The sequence below is a fragment of the Balaenoptera acutorostrata genome, chromosome 13 (genome assembly GCF_949987535.1).
Source record: "Balaenoptera acutorostrata chromosome 13, mBalAcu1.1, whole genome shotgun sequence".
Lineage (NCBI taxonomy): Eukaryota > Metazoa > Chordata > Mammalia > Artiodactyla > Balaenopteridae > Balaenoptera > Balaenoptera acutorostrata.
Window position 1 is genome coordinate 67,870,231 of NC_080076.1, and position 19,725 is coordinate 67,889,955.

A 19,725-nucleotide genomic window follows, 5' to 3' on the forward strand; every position below is an offset into this window, starting at 1 on the left:
CCAGCCTGTCACTACCCATTTGTGTGACCCAGGATCTGAGAATGGATCTTATAACGATTTTTAAGTGATTACATTTTAAGTGGTTATATAAGTACCTACCTAATAGTCTCAATTTTGCCTCTCAGCCACAAAGCCTAAATTAGCTATTATCTAGCCCTTTAAGGAAAGGTTGGCCACCCCAATACCGCAGAGTGAAGAGCAGAGGCTCACATAACCATGCTTGGCTCAAATCCAGGCTCTGCCATGGAACCTTCTGACCGGTCTAAGCTTCTGCCAATGGCGGGTACCACCCAGCTCTCTGCAGGGTGGAGTGGGGCTCAGATCCCAGAAGGCACACGGGATTCTATTACAAAGCGCAAAGCCAAACCTAAGTGCAAAGTTCCAGTAAAAGGAGGGGTCCTCTCTCCTGCAAGACCGCCAGAGAGGGAATGCCAGCCACTCTGGGGGTCCCTGGGAGTCCCAGTCGAGCTCACCAAACAAGAAGTCCTGAAGGAAAGCACGGACTTCTGCTGAGGCATCTGAGCCCCACGGCAGTGCAGACGGTCAGCACGGTCTCCTTCTCCTCCTCGTGTCCTCCAGACTGACCAACCCATCCCCGGGGGTGGCCAGCCCGGGCACAAGACAGTCCTTGCTCTGGCAGACACTGAGGATGCTCAGAAAGTAACAGGGACTAGACAGAGAGCTTCCCCTCAGACTCCGATCCCAGGTGGGGCCTAGGAGGCAGCAGGCTGCTTGAGGACTGGCCATCTGTGATGCAGGAAAACAATGGCCCCAAGGTACCAAAAGTCCCCCATCCCCACGGCACAGAGATGTTGCAGGTAGAGCCTTGCATGCAAGCCCCGCTGTCCCAGGGTTGGCCTCGGCACAAGCGTTCCTGACCACGCAGGGTTGTGCTCTAGCTGGCAAGACACCAGTTGGCACCTCCAGGCTTCCCGCTGCCAACCACCTGCCTGGATACCACCACCTCTGCCCCGGCAGACGCCCTCCACACTGCCCTCACCCTCTCTCACATTGAGGCTGGCCCTCCCCCCCCACCCCGAGTTGTCCACGCTATGCCTTTCAGCACTCTATGCAGGTGACACCTGCACAGCCTGAGCATCTGTGCCCGCCCTGGGGGCCGACCCTAGGGCTGGCCAGTGGGCAGTAAGGGAGATAAATCAACCAGCAAAGAAGCACCCTGGTTCCCATTAAATGTACACATAGAGCCAAATCCACCCCCTGGCCCACCGCGGGCTCCCTGGACCCGTCACTGCAGGCAGCCAGACCCAATTGGGGTCTTACGGGAAGACTGCTTCGGGACACCTGCCAGTAAGGTTTTCCAAGTGACTTGCTGGCAACTCAGAGCAACATGACTTAATTTTATTTGGAATCACAAAACTAAAGAGATCTTAAAGATGCTACCGTGCAGCTTCCTCATTTATGGGGTGGGGGGTGGGGGGGAGTCAGGGGCCCACAGGGTTTAAGTGATTTACTCAGAATCAGAACAGCAGCTGATGGCACAGCCAAGACAGGCAACAGAGAGGAGGGAGCAAGTGAGAGCCCCAGCTCTATAGCTCACAAGCTGTGATGGTTAAAACTCCAGAAGTGGGCTTCCCTGGTGGCGTAGTGGTTGAGAGTCTGCCTGCTAATGCAGGGGACACGGGTTCGAGCCCTGGCCTGGGAAGATCCCACATGCCGCGGAGCGGCTGGGCCCGTGAGCCACAACTGCTGAGCCTGCGCGTCTGGAGCCTGTGCTCCGCGGCGAGAGAGGCCGCGGCGGTGAGAGGCCCGCGCATCGCGATGAAGAGTGGCCCCCGCTTGCCACAACTGGAGAAAGCCCTCGCACAGAAACGAAGACCCAACACAGCCAAAATCAATCAATCAATCAATCAATCAAAACATACGCATCTGATTCAAGACCCTCATTAAAAAAAAAAAAAAAAAAAAAAAAAAAACTCCAGAAGTGCTGGCTCTCAGCTGCAGCGAGCACTTAAATATAAGACAGATCATCCACAGTGGAAGACAACTCACCAGCATGGAAAAGAGTCCATCCCTCTCTTTTCCTCCCCAAGGCCATTATACCACGTTGCCCACCCTCCAGATATGACCTTCCTGTATGTACCTGCCCCGCCTACAGCCTACACAACCACACAACCTGCACAACCACACAACCTACACAACTACACAGCCTACACAACCACACAGCCTACACAACTACACAGCCTACAGGCTCCAAGTCCTCAGGCACAGGGAGGTGTTTGACCTGACAAGCCCAACAGCGTCCTGCTGCCCTGGCCCAGCTTCTGCCAGCTTCTGCAGCCTGAGTGCAACCACGTACTACCTTCTGTAAAATCCCTTTTCATCACAGTGTTTGGCTTCCTTGGAGCTTCCCTTAAGGCAGGTAGGAACTCCAGGGGCCAGAACTAACTGGACAATGCTGTCTAGCTGACTCAATCCACGGCCAGGATGCATGCAAGGGAGGCTGAAGTGCTTTTCAGTTTCGATTACAAGCAGCCCAGAGCAGCAATAAGATAGCAGCTTCTATGCTAAACAAGGAGACAGTGAGTTCCTTCCCTGCCAAGGACCACGGAGCTGACAAAGGACTGTCACATAGCTGGTAGCCTCAGAGATCTTCCCAAATGAGAGACGGGACTGGTGTGGCCCCAGCTCTGAGCCTCTCTTGATCCAGAGTGCTTGGGGAGCACCAAGGAATCAGGAGTTATAGTGAGACCCAGCTTGGCAAGAAAGAAGTCAGAGGACAGCAGAGGATTCACTGCAAAACCACAGGTAAACTGGAACAGCGTTTCTGGAAGGTAATCTGGTGGCAGATATCAAGTGTCTTAAAACCACCCACACCCCAACTAAATCCACTGACAGATGCTCACCCTCAAGGAGGGAGCGGAAATGCAAATGGAAACACATGTAAAAAGAAGAGATGCTCACTGACTAATGAATGTCACTGAATTGTACTTAAAACAAAACGTGGTTTAAGTACAAAACAATGGGATAAGTATTTAGCCTTAAAAAAGGAGGAAACTCTGACACATACTACAACATGGATGAACCTCAAAGACATTATGCTCAATGAAATAAGACGTTTATAGTAATACTGTATGAGTCCACTTCTGTGAGGTCCCTGTAGCAGTCCAATTCAGAGACAGAAAGTGGATGGTGGTGCCAGGCGCCGGGGGAGGGAGGGGGCGTTATTGCTTAAAGGACACAGATTTCAGTTTTGCAAGATGAAAAGAATTCTGGAGATGACGGTGGTGATGGCTGCACAACAATGTAATGTACTTACTATCACTGATCTATGGACTAAAAAATGCTTAAAATGGTAAGTTTTATGCTTATGTATACATACACACACAAAAACATAATGTTAAAAAGTTAATAATGCAATATACCAAAGCCCATCAAATTGTACATTCTAAATGGGCAAACTGTATGTTATGTGAATTATATCTCAATAAAGCTTCATTAAAAAAAAAAAAGATGTTCGCTGAAACATTATAATAAAAGCTACATTTAATAAACGTTAAATGTCCAACAAAATTCATTAAAATGTTTACAAAATATTCAGTAAAACAAGAAAATGCTCATGCTAATTGACAAAAACAGGACCCCCAGTGCAGCTAGATCTCAGCTACATAAAACAATCAGAGATATGATTTTATGTAAAGTCGGGAAGAAAAGAAAACCTCCCTTAACACTGAGCAGAAATGTGTTTCCCTGAAGCTTCTAACCATTAGTAACAGACCAGCCTCCCAGGTATGACCCTAAAGAAATCTACTCCCTCTTCCACATGACAACTGTTCAAGACACATAGCTAGTGCTCATGGACTCCGGAGGTGGACAATTCTCAAGCCTGGCTGCAGAGGAGATCACCCAGGGAGATTTACAGAAATCCAGGTTGGCTCGGAGGAGGAAATCAGATATCCGTGTAGAAAGTGCTTATGAAGAGTGGAGGCCTCTGGGAGCTGGGAGCCACCGACAGGCAGCAAGAAAACAGGGACCTCAGTCCTACAACCACCAGGAACTGATTCTGCCAACAACCTGGGCTGGTGAGGGGATGTGGAGCCCCAGATGGGAATGCAGCCCCTGCCGACACTTTGCAGACTTTGGAGACCCTGAGCAGGAGACCCAGCTAAGCCACGCTGGACTGTTGACCCAGGGAAACTGATATTGATAAACAAAAACAAGAAGAACCTCACAAATCAGACTTGCCAGGAGTGACCAGCTGTGGGGATGTGTGTGATTTTTCTAACTACAGCAGAGGCGGTCCATGTGGGCAACCAGGACAGAGACACTGCCTTCAACCTCCACCAGGTCAAATGCCCCCCAGTTCCTGCTGAGTCTTTGGGCTCAGTGGCACCGAGCAGAGTAAAGCTACAGCCTGGACACGTCCAAGGACACCGGGAAGGACCTCGGCCCCTAGATGTCACATGCTGTCCCACTGACCCATAGGAGGCCCCAGTCAAATGAACCCCCCAGACCCTTCCCAAGTGAACCACAGCCCAGCCCAGCCTTTAAAAAGCCCCCTGAAAATAGCTGTGAAAGGGAAAAGCCAAGGGACAGTACAAGGGTCCTGACCCGCTGCTCCTGCCTGGTCTACACACCCCCGAGCCCTATGGGGCCGGCGTGGGTGTCCCCGATGACAGAGGGAGCTCCCCCAAGAAAGCCTCGCCTTGGCCTTTGATGTCCAAGGTCTTATTTACTGTCATGCCCCATCATGCCTGCCTTGGAATTCAATAAACATAAAGTGACTCTCCTCCCTTAGGACCGGCTCTGATCCACTCACATACTTGAGGGGGCCCAGTGCTTTGGGGCCAGAGAGAAAGGGGGAAGAGGGGGAGAGAGAGAGAGAAGGAGGGAGAGACAGAGACAGAGAGAGACAGATACTTTCTGTTCTCCTCCCAGACGTCCCCCCTACTCTTGGGGCATCCAGCAGGGCACTCAGGCTCTGGCAGCCATGCCCCTGCCTGCCGCACTCCATCAGCCGACTGGGATGGTTTCCCACCTGCCACCTGCAGAATCAGTGTCCCAGCCCAGCGATTAGAATAAAGGGCCTCTCCCAGGCAGCCAGCAGCCGGGTCTCAGCCCTCTGACTTTCCCTGCTACCCTACCGGGGTTTCTGCACCCCAAGACTGCAGACATAGCAGAGATTAACAGCACAGGGCCCACGGGGCAGGGGAAGCTGGGAGGTGACAAGCAGCGCGCGGACCGGGTCTCCAATACTTCCCTACCCCGCCTTCTGGAGTCTCGCTGGCCCCTCTGCAGAGAAGAGTCTGCTCTAGAGCGACTTGCACCATCTGGGTGCTGACAAAATACCACAGGAGGGGTACCCAGACTGATGTTCATCATCACACCCTGGAGCTTTAGAGCTGAATTCTGACAGCGGCTGCCCAGGTGCCTCAGGGGTTGGGGGGGGAGGGGGCCCATCTGACTGCCCCCAGCAAGATGCTATCCCACAGGGCCTCCCAGCAGGCTCCCACAGGCATGGCCGTCTCGGATCCAGACCATCCCCACCACCCCGCGGGGCCCCAAAGCAGACACTTCCACCCATGTTCCTAGGGTAGAAAGTGGAAAGCTTTCAGAAGTCAACATTCATAAGTGAGTTACATTTTTTGGTCTAAGATTTGAGCAGATACGAATCCTGCTTTTGCACATGCCGGCTTGCACACACACCCAGAGGCTGAGCCGCCATGCCGAGCATCACCTAAGAGAGTTCACAGGTCACGTCGCAGGGCCTTCCAGTCAATTGGACAACGGCTCTGAGCCCAGCACGGGGACCCCCGCGCCTCGGAGAGGACAGGAGAGGGGGGCACCAGCGTGGTTGGCCCAGCCTGCATGTCCCCGCTCACAGCACAGCCACTCCATGAGGTTGGGGAGGGCCAGGGATGAAGACTGCCCCATCTATTCAACCACGAGCCTGCAGGTTCCCCCAGCTCCTCACCTAAAGCCTCAGACAGCTCAGCTATGGGGATCCCTGCTGCTCCTCCTCAGGGACCGCTGTGAGGGATGGTGCTGTGCAAGACGCAGCCCGCTCCCCAAGCACCATGTGCCTCCCCACTGAGCAGAGGCCTCGGTCAGCTTGGCCTGGTCGTGGTCCTGCTGTCCAACCACCACCGAGGCCTGAGGGAGAAAGGGTGAAGACATCACGCTGAGTGAGACAAGCCAGACGCAAGAGGACAAGGGCCATGCGAGTCCACTTCCGAGAGGCCCCACAGCAGATCCACAGACGGCGGGTCACTGGGGGTGCCAGGGGCTAGGGAGGGGGAGGGGGGAGTTACTGCTTGATGGGGGCAGAGTCTCATTTTGGGAAAAGGTTCTGGAGATGGTGGTGGTGATGGTGGCACGACAATGTGAATGTATCGGGTTGGCCAAAAAGTTCGTTTGGGTTTCTCCTTACGATGGTATGGAACACCCAAATGAACTTTTTGGCCAACCCAATACTTGATGTCGCTGAGCTGGACACTGAAAATGGTTCAGACGCTACATGGGGCCCAGCTGTCCTGTGTCCCCTCCACACGACCCAGGGCAGCACCCTCTGCTTGGCGGAGCCCTGGGCAGCCCACACAGCAGCCTGAGTGCACCGAGCGTGAGCCACTCTCGTGGCTTCCTGTCTTCCTCCTCTGTTTCTCACTGAAGTAAGAAAGTCTGTGGTTCTCACTTTCTCTCTTACAGCCTCACAATCACTAAAAACGAGAACCAAGTGGTTCTAAGCTTTCTCTCTACAAACTTGGGGGTGGGGGGGCCCTATGAGAAAAATCAAGCCGTCTCTCTCTCTCCCTGCAGCTCCTACCTTCCCAGGCCCCCAGGAACACTGCAAGAAGACCCCATTCCACCCCACAGGGGCGTGCGCGGCCCCAGGTGCCCTGGGCCGACGGAACAGCCCACTAGGTGAAGCAGCTGGCTCTCCTTTGGGGCCACGATGCAGAAAAATACACACATACTGTACCTTTAAGACCTAAGAACTCCACTCAGCCCAGGAGGACACATTAGGAGAGGGAACAGAGCGGGAGGAAGGGCCCGGCAGACCCTGGGGTCCTCCTGGAGCTGAGCCCAGTGGGTGAAAAGGCCCGCACCTACTGAATTATGCATTTCTCCTTTAAAATCGCTTGCTAAGTGGTGTTCAATCAACTGACATTAGATGCCTGAGGGGGTGACTCTGTGAGACCAGAGAGGGGGCCAGATCCCGGGGGCCACCATCCTGGGCACTCAGGCTCCCACCAAGCCCCCAAGGAGGGGGCGTCCTCTCCAGCTGACAGAACCAAGTCCCTGCACAAAGCCACATGCTGGATCTCAGGCATGTCCAGGTCTCCTACCTTCAAGGTCTGCATTCTTTCCCCAGACTATGTGGACATATGTTCCAGAAGGCTACCCTTGGTATGTGTACATGTGTTACCCGCAGAAAATCTCTTCCTGCCCCCCTGGCAGACCAACTAACCCCGGCAGCACTTTTTTTTTTTTTTTGGCTGAGTTGGGTCTTCATTGCTGCACGTGGGCTTTCTCTAGTTGCAGCGAGTGGGGGCTGCTCTTCGTTGCGGTGCGCGGGCTTCTCATTGCGGTGGCTTCTCTTGTTGCGGAGCACAGGCTCTAGGCACGCAGGCTTCAGTAGTTGTGGCACGCGGGCTCTAGAGCGCAGGCTCAGTAGTTGTGGCACACGGGCTTAGCTGCTCCACGGCATGTGGGATCTTCCCGGACCAGCAATCGAACCCGTGTCCCCTGCACTGGCAGGCGGATTCTTAACCACTGCGCCACCAGGGAAGTCCCCCAGCAGCTGGGGCAGCAGGGCCCTCCCGCTCCCTCCAGTGTCTCCACACGGTCTCCCAGCCACTGACAGCTCCTTCCTAGTGCTCCCTAGGCCATGCGCTGACCCCTCTGTGCACACGGCCGGCCACCTCTGTCACCTTTTCCCAGACAGCCCCTGCCCCTCTGCACCTCCCAGGACTGCCCACAGCAGAGTCTGTCAGCACCATGACCCTGCCCCAGTGCCCTGACTGCTGAAGGGAAAAGGCAGATGGACAGGCAGTGTCCTTCCAACACGGCTGTCCTCTTGGGCGCTTTGCCACCTGACCTGCTGGAGGAATCTGAGCCAGGTGCCCCAGGAGGATGTAAAGGGTTACAACATTTTCCGGGAGGTTTTTTTTGTTTGCCAAACAACTGATCAGGTCCCCTCCACCTCTGGGGAGGTCACTCGGTGCCCACTCTCATGCAAGAGGCATCACCCCCCAGCCTAGGAGAGAGGACAGCACCGGCCCCTCCACCGACGGCCTGACCTTGGGCGGGTGTGTGTGTCTCACACCCCCTCAGACCCAACCTGACGACAGCGTATAATCTCACTCCAGCCACTTCACAAGAATGTTTCGAGGGCACGAGAAACAGCCTCCACCAAAGTCATGTTTACTTCCCAAGTCAGGCATCGCAGTCCCCGCCCCCACCCCACATTGGCAGGCGCGTCTCCCCGGGGCACCGCCACCGCCACGTCCCTGTTTTGCAAGGTGGCAGTGGCCAGGGGGCACCAGAATCCAAGACAGCTGATTAGCAGGCCCCAGGCCGGGGATTCAGGAAGCTCTTGGGATTGACTGAGAGGAGCCCAAACCTCAGCAAAGAAGGAAAAATAACCTCCAGGACATCTCCAAAGCTAACAAGTTTCCTTGCTGGGGCACCTGTGTCATCAGGCTCCCCAAAATCAATGCCGATTATTAGATGGGGGAAAGCGGAGTGGGGCTCAAACAGGAAGGGGCCGGACCAAACGGAAACCTCAGAGATGGGGGTTTCATTCCATCCGTGACCCACAAACACCACGGCACCCAAGACACAAGACATCAAGGCAGGTCTTTGTCTAGAGGATCTCACCACCCTGAAGAAGGAAGCCGGACAGACACAGGATTCACAGGAGATAGCTGCAAACATACAGCTAAAGAAAGACACACAGTCAGAGAAGATGCAAGGACATTACAAAGGTTTTGTTTGTCTGCACTGGTTTTTTAAAGACAAGGCGCATGTAAAGAAGCCTTTCCACAAACCCGTGAATAAAGGCAAGAGAGAATTTCCAGGAGACAGTGCTTGGCACTTAGTAGATGCTCAATAAATACCTCTGAGTGCCTGAACGGGGGACAGGTGGTTGCCTTAATAAAGGAAACGTAGGTACAAACCAGAGTAAAGAAGACGTGGAAAAATTGTGTTAATAAATTTTAAAGAAAAAAAGTTAAAGGGACTTCCTTGGCGATCCAGTGGTTAGGACTCAGCACTTTCACTACCGTGGCCCCAGGTTCAATCCCTGGTCCAGGAATTGAGGTCCCATAAGCCGTGAGGCCAAATAAAAAAGAAAGAAAAGAAAAAGAATGGAAGGAAAGGATCTTAGCAACGACAGGGTCCAACCCCTAATGTTTTAGATGAGGAGAGAGATGTGGCCACGTGAAGTGTTAGGACGCAGCTCTCCTGACACCCGGCCGGGTGGTCTTGGCCCACCAGGCTGCCCAGCGCCGCATGGTGCTCCACCTGAACTCCTCCTAAGACCCGGCTGGTGAGCACAACACACACACCATCTCTCTGCTGCCCAATCAGGGACTCACTGAGTGCTGGGGGCCAAACTGTGTCCCCCTGAAATTCACCCGTCGAGGTCCTAATCTCCAGCACCTCAGAACGTGACTGTATTTGGAGATGAGTTTCTCAAGAGGTGATTAAGTTATAATGGGGTCATCAGGGTGGGGCCTATCCAATCTGAATCATGTCCTTATAAGAAGAGGAGATTTTAGACACACACAGAGCCACCAGGGGTCCACGGGCACAGAGGGAACACCATGTGAGGGGGAGGACCATCTATCTACAAGCCAAGGAGAGGCCTCCGAGGAAACCAATCCTGCCAGCAGCTTGATCCTGGACTCCCAGCCTCCAGAATTGCAGGGAAAATAGATTTCTGTTGTTGAAGCCCCCAGTCTGTGGCATTTTGCCCCAGAACGCTAACATACTGGGCTGCTTCAAACACGTGGGTGTGAAAGCCAAGGAAACATCACCATGGCTAACAGGTGTTTTCCTGAAGAGAAGACACCTATGAAGGACCAGAGATGGGGCATCAAGGATGACCGCTACCCAGCAACTTCAAAACCCTAACTGAGTGAAACAGGCCAGATGCAGAAGGACAAATATTACATGATTCCACTCACATGAGGTACGTGAAACAAGTAAATTCACAGAAAATAGACCGAAAGTAGAGCAGTGGTTGCCAGGGGCTGGGGGTGGAGGAAAGGTGAGTTATTGCGTAATGGATACAGAGTTTCTGGTAGGAATGATGGAAAGTTCTAGAGATAGTTATGGTTACACAACAGCGTGAATATACAGAATGTCACTGAACACGGAAAAAAGGTGAAAATGCCACGTTTTGCTACATATATTTTACCACAATAAAGAAAACCCTATCACATGTTACTTAAATAAGTTATTTTAATTAAAGTTATTACATTTTTTCAAGAATAAGGAAAAAATCCTACATGAGCCACAGGGATTATAATTCTAGTCGGGGTCAAGACCCCCGTGGGGTTCAGAGTTAATTAAATCTGCCACCACCTTCTCCTGAGCCTTGATCTGAAAAGCAGCCTCAGTCAAAACTCAGGCCTGTTGTCTGGCAACTGGAGAAGATGCCCATCCGTTCACCGTGAATGTGGAACCCTCTGAAACCACAGGGCAGGCTGGACCACGGGATTCCCAGCCAGGGAGGGGAGGCGGCTATTGAAGCCAGAAGCAACAGGGAGGAATGGGGGGGCACCTACCCCTGGACCCACACGAATCTACACTCCCAGCTCCTTCTTCAGTGAAAGGTCCAGAATGCTTCCTTCTGTTCCCAAAACATTAAAGTCATCCTTCCCAAGCTGGAGAATCCTTGTAAAATTGGATCTACATTCCGTTTCCACCCTGGTGATGATTTAAATGGTCTCGGACTCTGCCTCTGTCCCCCGGGAGGAGCCTGCACTCAACTTGGAGGTGGCGGCAGGCTCTGGTCTAGAGATGCCGGTGGAGCCCAGGCCAGGCCTGGGTGACCTTTTCCTGCCCCACAGTTACTCACGCTCGTCGCCGGTCCATTCAACCACCCAAGGGAAAAACAAAGCTGCGATCATTCTGATGATAACATGTCACCAGAATCCAAAGGGCAAATTAAGCTGCTTAACAGAAATGTGAAACAACAGGGCAGCCACTTGCAGGAGCGCCCAGGAAGAAACACAAGATCTAGGGTCCCATCTCACAAGGGACACATGGGGCTGGGGGTGCCTCAGACCTAAAAGAGGAAAGGTCCTTGGTTGGGTGGCCTCTCAGGAAAGGGTGGCCAAAGTCCTCGAAAGGAGTTTAAGGGACAGGGGTAGACACAGCTAAGACGCTTCCCAATGACCAGCCACCTTCCCATCTTCCCGACCCGGCCCCCCGACTGTGGAAAGGAGGACAGGATCTTGGGGATGTGCTGTGTGTACGGCTCTGAGCTGGGCTCCACGGGAGGCCCAGGAATGAACCAGGGATCCCTGCCTTCAAGACGCACACGTGGATGTGACACCACATGGATGACATTCGGGGACACGACGCAAAGTGAAATTATCCAGACACGGAGGGACACGTAATGTGTGTGATTCCACTCCTGCGACAAGGCGCCAAGAGTCATGGAATCATAGAGACGGAAAGTAGAGGAGACGGTCCCAGGGGCTGGGGGAGGGGGCACTGCTGTTTGATGGGGACAGAGTCGCAGCTCGGGAAGATGAAAAGTTCCGGAGACGGACAGTGGTGATGGTAGCACAACTACGTGAACGCACTTGATGCCACTGATCTGTACACTTAAAAACGGCTAATGTGGGTGAAGATAGTAAATTTTATGTCATATGGTACCACAAAATAAATAAATAAATAAATAAAGGACAAAGCACACAGTCCAGAGTCACAGAAGCCTCTGCTCCACTGCTCCTCAGGGGCAGACGGCAGCCCCCACCCCCTGCCCCTAGACAAGGCCCTTCTCCAATGCAGCTATTTCCAGAAGTTTCCCTGATGGCATGCCCTCTGAACACATAAGTGATGTGTGTGTTCCTGTCTCTCATTAACTTGTAAGCTCCCAGAGGGCAAGGACCACACTCTCTCCTTCTATGCAGCCCGTACTGTAAGAGGGACAGGCTTGCACACAGCAGAGCTCGCAGCCGGTGGGCCCTGGGTGTGCGGAGCTCGAAGGACCCCTAGACACCCCCACTCGCATTTTTCAGGCATGTGTGGGTCAGTGGGAAGAACACTGGCTCTGCATTCCCGCGGGGCCTGGAGGCCCAGCTCTGCCACTTCCTGGTTGCATCCTTACCTGCAGATGTGGAGCAGGTGGGGTGATGGAGAGCCCACAGGGGGCCCTGCCTGAAGCATGCTGTCACCATGCCTGGCACACAGCGGCTGGTGGTCATTTCAGCTCCTTTCCTCAACTCGGAAATACGGGAGTAAAGAGGCTCTGAAGCTACTAGGGCCGGGCCCCCATGTCGGCGGCTGCTGTTGCGTCAGAGAAATTAGGTGACTTCCACTCCCTCCCCACAGCGATTTTCCTCACTGTCACATTTCAGAGGCGCAGCCCTGGCCAGCAGGCACCTAAAGAACATAGCTAAATAGGACAGAGACAGATGGCCGGGCCAATGGGTCCCTCCTTCCCCTCCAGCCACAACGTTCAGAGGAACGTGCTGGGTACTGAGTTTACAGGCTCCCGGAGCTAAAACCACCAAGAGTTTCAAAACCTAACAGGAGAGAGAACGTGGGACCTTGAGGACTTTCAGAGAAGGATCCAGAAAGTGCTAAGAGTGGGGTCCAAGCTGTCAAATTAACTCCTCGGCTGGGAACCTACCCAGCGTTACCCACGGAGCCGGGTTCTCCTGTGTGCAGGGGCTGAGAGGCAGGCGAGGAGCTGTGAGCTTGGGGAGACGGCCCGCAGGGAGGGCCCCGAAACACACCCCCTCCAACAGGGCCCCGGTCCCTGGAGACTCTGAATTCCCCCAGCAAGACATCATGGTTTCAGGTTGTAGGTCTCCACGAAAACGCCTCATTTTCTGCTTTATTAACGACGTTCTCCCACACCCTGGCGGGCGCCGAGGACCAGTTCAAGCTGGCTCGCTCAGCCGACAGCTGGCCAGACAGGGCTGGTGCCCAGCGACCACAGGGCAATCCTCCAGACCCTGGAGGAGCTGACGTGCCTGCAAAGCAGGCTTCTAAATACTACGGCCTCCCCCCAACCCGTCCCACGAGGGACTCAGGGGATGCGGCTGGGCCAGGCCACAGATCCCGGCGACACACCACAGCCCACCCCAGCAGCAGATGAAGTCAGCAACTAGATGTGCCTAAAACAAACAGGACGGGGCACTGATCGCAAAGAGGCCACTCCACAGAGCCAAAAATAGCCTCACTTGTTTCAAGAGGATGCTGACCAAGGAAGCACATACAACTCCATCAGCAGAGAAAGGAAAATCAATGGAGCAGAAAACCAGATCAGCCCAACAGGGACCAGGACTCTGAGAGACTCCCGACTGCCTCACCACCCACCCCTCCCCAATCCCTCTCCTTACTCCAGTCACGAACTGTGCCTGGATCTCAAAACCCAGTCCCATCACCCCTGCGCCTCACGGTATTTGTACTCAAATGTGTACATGTACTATATACACAAATCCCATAGGTTTAATCTCAGGGCCAGGAGTCAGACCGTGGACTAGGAGCCCAAAATGAGCATCAGTGGGCAGGGAAGACGAGGAGGCAAGAGCACACTGATGGATCAGAAAATGGAGCTAGGGTAAGATGCACAGAGGTGAGTAATGATGGGTGATGTCTCTCATCAAAACTGGGCAGATCAGAACGGGCGTGGCCCTGCTTCAGCCCTGGATAAAATCTTCACCCTGTGGATCTTCAGTGGCCCACTGAGTCAGAACTGTCCGTCACCTCACTTCCTCTTCATTCCTATTTTCACCTGCTCTGACTAGCAAGCGAACCTGACACTCCTATGGCCTGGGAGCAGCTGGCACCTCTTGGGTTCCCCAAACGTGTCATATAACTCTTCCAGGACAGGTGGCGGGGATTGCCCAAGACACGGATCAATCCCGGCTAAAAGCATCCATCCAAGCAGCAGAGATGACCCACTCTTTATACCATCCCTACTGCTCAGGTGGGGGGAATCAGAAGGCAAGGAGATGACTGCCCAGGGCATCCTGGTCCCAACCCACAGAGAGTACCCTCACAAGAAGCACAGAGCTCTAGACCCAAAGGAAGGAGCCACCGACCGTCCCACACACCACCCCTCCCACCCCAATCCCATTCCAAACACTGGGAATCTGCCTTCAGGAGGAAGGTGGGATGTAGTTTGTTCAGGCTCAGAATCATTAAGAATCCTTCCAGTCCACAACAGTATTTGAAAATCACTCCAAAAACTATCCACCTTTTCCTCCCCGCATTCCCTACTGCTCAGTGGTTTCCAGCCAGGGGCAGGTGTGCCCACCAGGGTGGTAGAGGTACCCACCTGCGTCTCCATGGAAGGTGCCGTCTTGAAGCAGCCTGCTGGACAAGCTGTCCCCATCGCTGGGCCAGATCTGCCCCGTCTTGCGGACGCCCACGATGGTGGCCTCGGACACGACCACCGGTCCCTGCCGGTGCCGCTTCTGGCACTGGGGCGTGGGGGGGCTGCTGCTGTCGAAGGATTGCTGGGAGTTCTGCGAGGGTGAGCGGCTCTTGTCCCGGAACATGCGGTAGGTGGTGGGGCTCGGGGACACGCGGCTGGACTGGCCCGAGGAGAAGTCCTCCTCGCTGGACGTGAGGTTCTCGTTGGAGCTGCAGTCCGGGGTGTAGCCGCCTCCGCTGTCCTCAAAGCTCCGAGGGGAGTAGGACCTCCGGGGCCAGGTAAGGCGCTTCTCCTGCTCCGAGGTGCTCTGGCTGCGCTGGAGCGAGCCCTTGCCCTCCCCTTCTACCATCATGCCCCCGACATAGATGCTCTGGTAGGGCTGGTACTCCAGGGGCGGCCAGGGGGGCCTGCTGCCGCCATTGGCGTTGATCAGGTTGTCCTTCAGGAAGCGCGGGTTCAGCTCCACGTCCTCAAAGTCGCCGTCGAGGCCGCAGCTGCTCTCGGAGAGGCGCCCGCGGTAGGAGGGCCTGGGCGGGTCCCCAGGGCCGGGCCCAGCGCCCTGCTGGGACTTCTTGCGCTCCATCTGCATGGCCTGGCTGCCCAGGGAGCTTATGCGGTCCGACACGTCTTTGTCGTTGACCTTCACCAGGCCGCGCTCGTGGTGGAACTCGACGTTCACGTAGAAGGGTTTCTCGGCGTCCGCCGCCGCCGGCTGGACGGGGCCCTTGCGGATCCTCTCGAAATTGGAACGCAGGGCCGCCACGCTGGTGGGGGGCCCGCGGTCGTCGCGGTCCGCGGGAGCGGAGGCCCCGGGCCTGCGCGTGGCCGCGGGCCTGGCCTTGCCCGGGGAGCCCTTCCCGTCGAGCCGGGCCTCGGGCTCGTCGGCGGTCGGCGGGTCGGCGCAGTCGGCTGGCGCGGGCTGGGGGCGCGGCGCGCGGGGCTCGGCGGCGCCGTCGGGGGGCTGCGCCGCGCGCCGGAAGCCCCAGCGCTGTCGGTCGTAGCTCTTCTTCTCCTTGGCCAGCAGCGTCTGCAGGTAGATCATGCGGAAGCGCTCCTGGTTCACCTCTTGCTCCAGGCGCCGGATGGAGGCCTTGCAGCGCTCCAGCTCCTGCTCAATGTCGCCCACCGAGCGCAGCTCCATGCGCGGCGGCTCCGAGTCCGGGAACTGCGCCTTCCACGCCTCGGCGAAGCCCACCGGGTCCACCATGGCGCGGCCGGCCTCACCTGCGCCGCCCGGCTGCCGCGGGGCCCGGCTCAGCGGCGGCGCGACGGCCTCGCCAGGCCCGGCCCGGGGCGCCGGGCGGCCCCCATGCCCCCAGTGGGGCAGCGGTGGCGGCAGCTGGCGAACAATGCCCGCCCCCTCCCGGGCGGCAGGTGAGGGCTGCGGCCAGGCTCCCCGCGCGCGGGGCGGGGCGAGGGGCGGGCGCGCGAGCGCGGGGGAAGGGCGCGGGGCTGCGCGCGCCGCTATTGTGTGCGGGGCTCCCGGCGCGCGCAGGGTGGGTGTTACCTCCGCTAGGCCGGGCCCACTAGCCCATGGCCGCCGCCGGCGCGCTTGTCTCCTCGGGCTCCCGCGCCCTCGCCCAGCCGCCGCCGCCTCCCCGCGCTGCGCTTGGCCCGCCCGCTCACGCCGCACTCGCGCCCGGCCCGCACTCGGTGCCGCAGGAAGGGGAGGGCCGGGGGGCGGTGGCCGCGGCGCGGCGGACCGAGCGGGAGGGCCTCTTAAAGGGGCCGCTCCCCCGCCCAGCCGTGGCCCTGCCAGCGTCCCCGCGCCTGGGAAAACCGAGGCCCGGACGGCGAGTTCTGCATTCCTGGGACAGGAACCCCTGGGTCCGCATTGCCCCCCAGCCCGGCAGCCCCTCACCGGCGTCACGGCTGAGCGCGCCCCTAGCGGACAGGTCACCCAGCGGTGCCAACGGGCCTCCAGCGCTGGGGTCCCGGGGTGGGTGATGAAGCAACATCTGCCACACGGGACTGTCACAGAGATAATCAATAGGAATTTCTCCCCAGGTCACTCAACACCCACGTCTCCCTTCCTGCGGTCCTGGGCTAGGTGTTTGCCTGACTCAGAACTTATCTCTGTAATCTGCCTCTGAAGGGGTCGCCAGCCTCCACTGGGACGCGCAGGGCTGGGCGGAAGACAGCATAGCCCAGGCGGGCAGCGAAACAAAATCTGTTCTCGTCCCCCAGGGAAGCCCAGAGATCTTAGACACACAGCACCCTGGAGGGAGTCCAAGAGGCGCCAAGTGAAAATACCCCAATCAGCCTGCTGGGTGAGGGGATACGGAAACAGGATTTGTCGACCAGAGAACCCGCCTTGAGTCCTGACCGCCTCTGCCCCTCTGTGCCTGCTTCCTGGGCGTTGAAATGAGAAGCAGGATACGTCCCCACCCCCCTCCCAGGCCCCCGCGGCTGTTGTCCCTGCACGGATGTGAGGGGTTGTCTTGCCTTCCCCGCAGTTCCAGTGCCACCCAGAGCGGATGCTCTGACATCTAACCTAGAGGAACAGAGCCCAGGGCCGGCCTGTTTGTGACCTTGGCAATTCCCTTCCCCTCTCTGAGCCCAAGTTTTGTCCTCATATGTCAGATGTTGTGAGCACCATGTGTAAGGCAACCAGATAGGGCAAACATAAAGCATGTGCTGTTCCTTCCATGATTGCCTTTAATGTTGGTGCCCTGGGAGACTGGCAGGAAAACCCTGGGGGCGGGACTGGCAGACACTTCCAGGCACAGCTCACTGCCGCCCCCTGCAGGCTCTCCACCCTCCTGCTGTCACCCCTCCCAGGCCCCATGTCCCCTCCCACTCCTCTGCAAGGCCAACAGGGCCCTTGTAAAGCCTGTTTTGCAGGTGAGGAAACAGGGGTTGATGCCCTGACTTTGTGGCCAGCAATGCGAGGCGGAAATCCCAGCAGTGCTCACATCCTGAGGACCTCTTCTTCAAAACGGGTATAATAAATCCTGACCTCCCAGGGCATGGCACACAGCAGCTCAGCATCAGTATTAGTTGCCTTCCTTGGATGACCTGCTCCCATCACCCAGGGAGTGGGTCCGACAGGACTAGAACCCAGGCCTCCAAAACCCCATTCCCTGGCTGTCAGCAAGGAGAATCCCAAAAGCACAAACATTTTTTCCCCCTTGCTGACAGGGTCTCTCAGTTTCCAGGGGGAATTGTGGGCTCATCAGGGACATTATCATTAAACACCTGGGAAAGAAAAGGATACTTTGGAGGGGGGTGGCTTCATCCATCAGTGAGGTGTCCCTTTCTCTGGTTTGCAGGCCCCAACTCAGCCCCACCTTAAATATTGTACACATAAGCAAGCTCATATCAGAAACTCTGATGCTGTTTGGTTTGGGTTTGCAAGCTCTGTTCTCTTGGTAGAGCAAGTGGCTTGTTGGGCACAAGGACACTGCAAGATAGTGACTGTCTCCCCATGGGACAGCTTGTTCTGGCCCCAGGGACACTCCTCCCATCCTCTGAGCCTTCCCTGAAAGCACTCCCACCCTGGGTCTCTGGTCCTTCCCCGAAGAGCTTTCTTATCATTCCTCCCTCCTGAGGAAGGGAAGAATGAGGAGGAAAGTGGCGTCCATGTATATAACACTCTGTAATCCCCCATTTGGTGTCTGTCCCCAGCTAGATCTAAACTTCTAAGAACAGAGATCTGTCTGTCTTGTTCCCCAGTGAACCCCCAGTGCTTACGACATAGTAGGTGCTCAGCCAGTGCTGGCCCGAGTGGGAGCGCAGAGCCCAGGGAGGAAAGGGTGAGGCAGGCAGAGCCAGGCCACAGCAGAGGTGTGTGGGCCTTGAGGGCGGGCATCCAGGAGGAGGCAGAGGTCAGGGGAAGGCTGGCTGGCGAGCTGGTCCTAAAGATGGGGACAGACAGGCAAAGATGGGGAGAGTTCAGAGTTCTGGGTGTGTCTGAGGAACAGCTGGGTTAGGGGGTGAGGCTGGTGTGGGCTGCAGGATGTCACATCAGGGGTTTCGCACCCGTGAAAACCATCACCACAATCACCACCACTCCCAATAGATGGGTTTTTTTTTTTCATCTAAAAACTAAAATGGAACAGGAAAGTGGGATTGTTGGTGATGTCCCCTCCTCAACTTCCTTCATTTTCTGGGATATGGTTTTGTGGCTCTATAATTCATTTCACAATCTCTCTCTCTCTCTCTCTCTCTCTCTCTCTCTCTCTCACACACACACACACACTCGTACCCTCAGCAGCAGCTCTAGTGGTCCTCGAACCCAGACCAATGTTCCGGCAACCCCTCCCCGAGGCTATCCGGTCCCTTTGCTGGAAGGAGCGGCTGGGACTCAATGGCCCCCTCTGCTGGACAGAACGCAGAACTTCCGATGCCTCAGAACCCTGGGGATGGAAACAACCCCAATGTCCGTCATGGGAATATCACAGTGGAATATTATATGACCATGAAAGAAAATGCAGCACCAATACATGCTAAACATTGATGAACCTTGAAAAAATTTATGCCAAGTGAAAGAAACCAGTCATAAAGGGCCACATATTGTATGACTCCATTTACATGAAATGTCCAGAATAGACAAATCTATAGAAACAGAAAGTAGGTTGGTGGTCACCTGGGGATAGGGGATGGGAGGAATGGGGAGTGACTGCTAATGGTCTCACACAACAATAAGTGGGGACCATATTTTGCTCCTTCCCTGCCTTGTCTGTACCCTCCTCCCCACCCGCTTTGGGGGCAGAGGCTAGAGGAGGGCTCCCTCCAAACGGGATATGGCCACATGACGCCCATCTGTCATCTGTCATCCGTCAGCCCCAGGGAGCTGCGGGCAAGATCAGAAAATGGGGGCGATCGATACAGCTGTTCTCTAGCCCTGCTTGTTGCTCTGTGCCGGATGGTGCCTGGCGGGGTGCCTCTTCCAGGTTACCAGCCCCGGCCCAGAGTGGATAGCCGGGGTCTCTGAGGGACTTCCCTGGCCAAGGGCTCTGAACAAGTGAGCTGTGGGCCTTTCCTCCCAGGCCCCCTTGTCTGTAACTCCACCACCTTCTGCAGAATCAATTCTGGATGAAGCCCTGCAGCGGGGGGCATCCCGGCCGAGTGCCCAGGCTGCCATTTCCAGCTTCACAGAGAAGAAGGGGCTGGGACAAGATGAGCTGGTTCCTGAAGGC

General features: G+C 55.9%; 1 protein-coding gene across 5 annotated transcripts in view; it reads right to left on the reverse strand.

The window, feature by feature from the left end:
- BCR (BCR activator of RhoGEF and GTPase) overlaps positions 1-16,238 on the reverse strand; it is a 103,021-nt gene extending 86,783 nt beyond the window's left edge. For all 5 annotated transcript variants that reach the window (XR_003621868.2, XM_028162352.2, XM_028162351.2 and 2 more), the window contains exon 1: positions 14,486-16,238. Coding sequence is in view for 4 of the 5 variants with exons in the window: in XM_028162352.2 (XP_028018153.2) it covers positions 14,486-15,791 (1,306 nt within the window). In the remaining variant the exon portion in view is untranslated. The remainder of the gene's footprint in view (positions 1-14,485) is intronic.
- Positions 16,239-19,725: the final 3,487 nt, after the last annotated feature.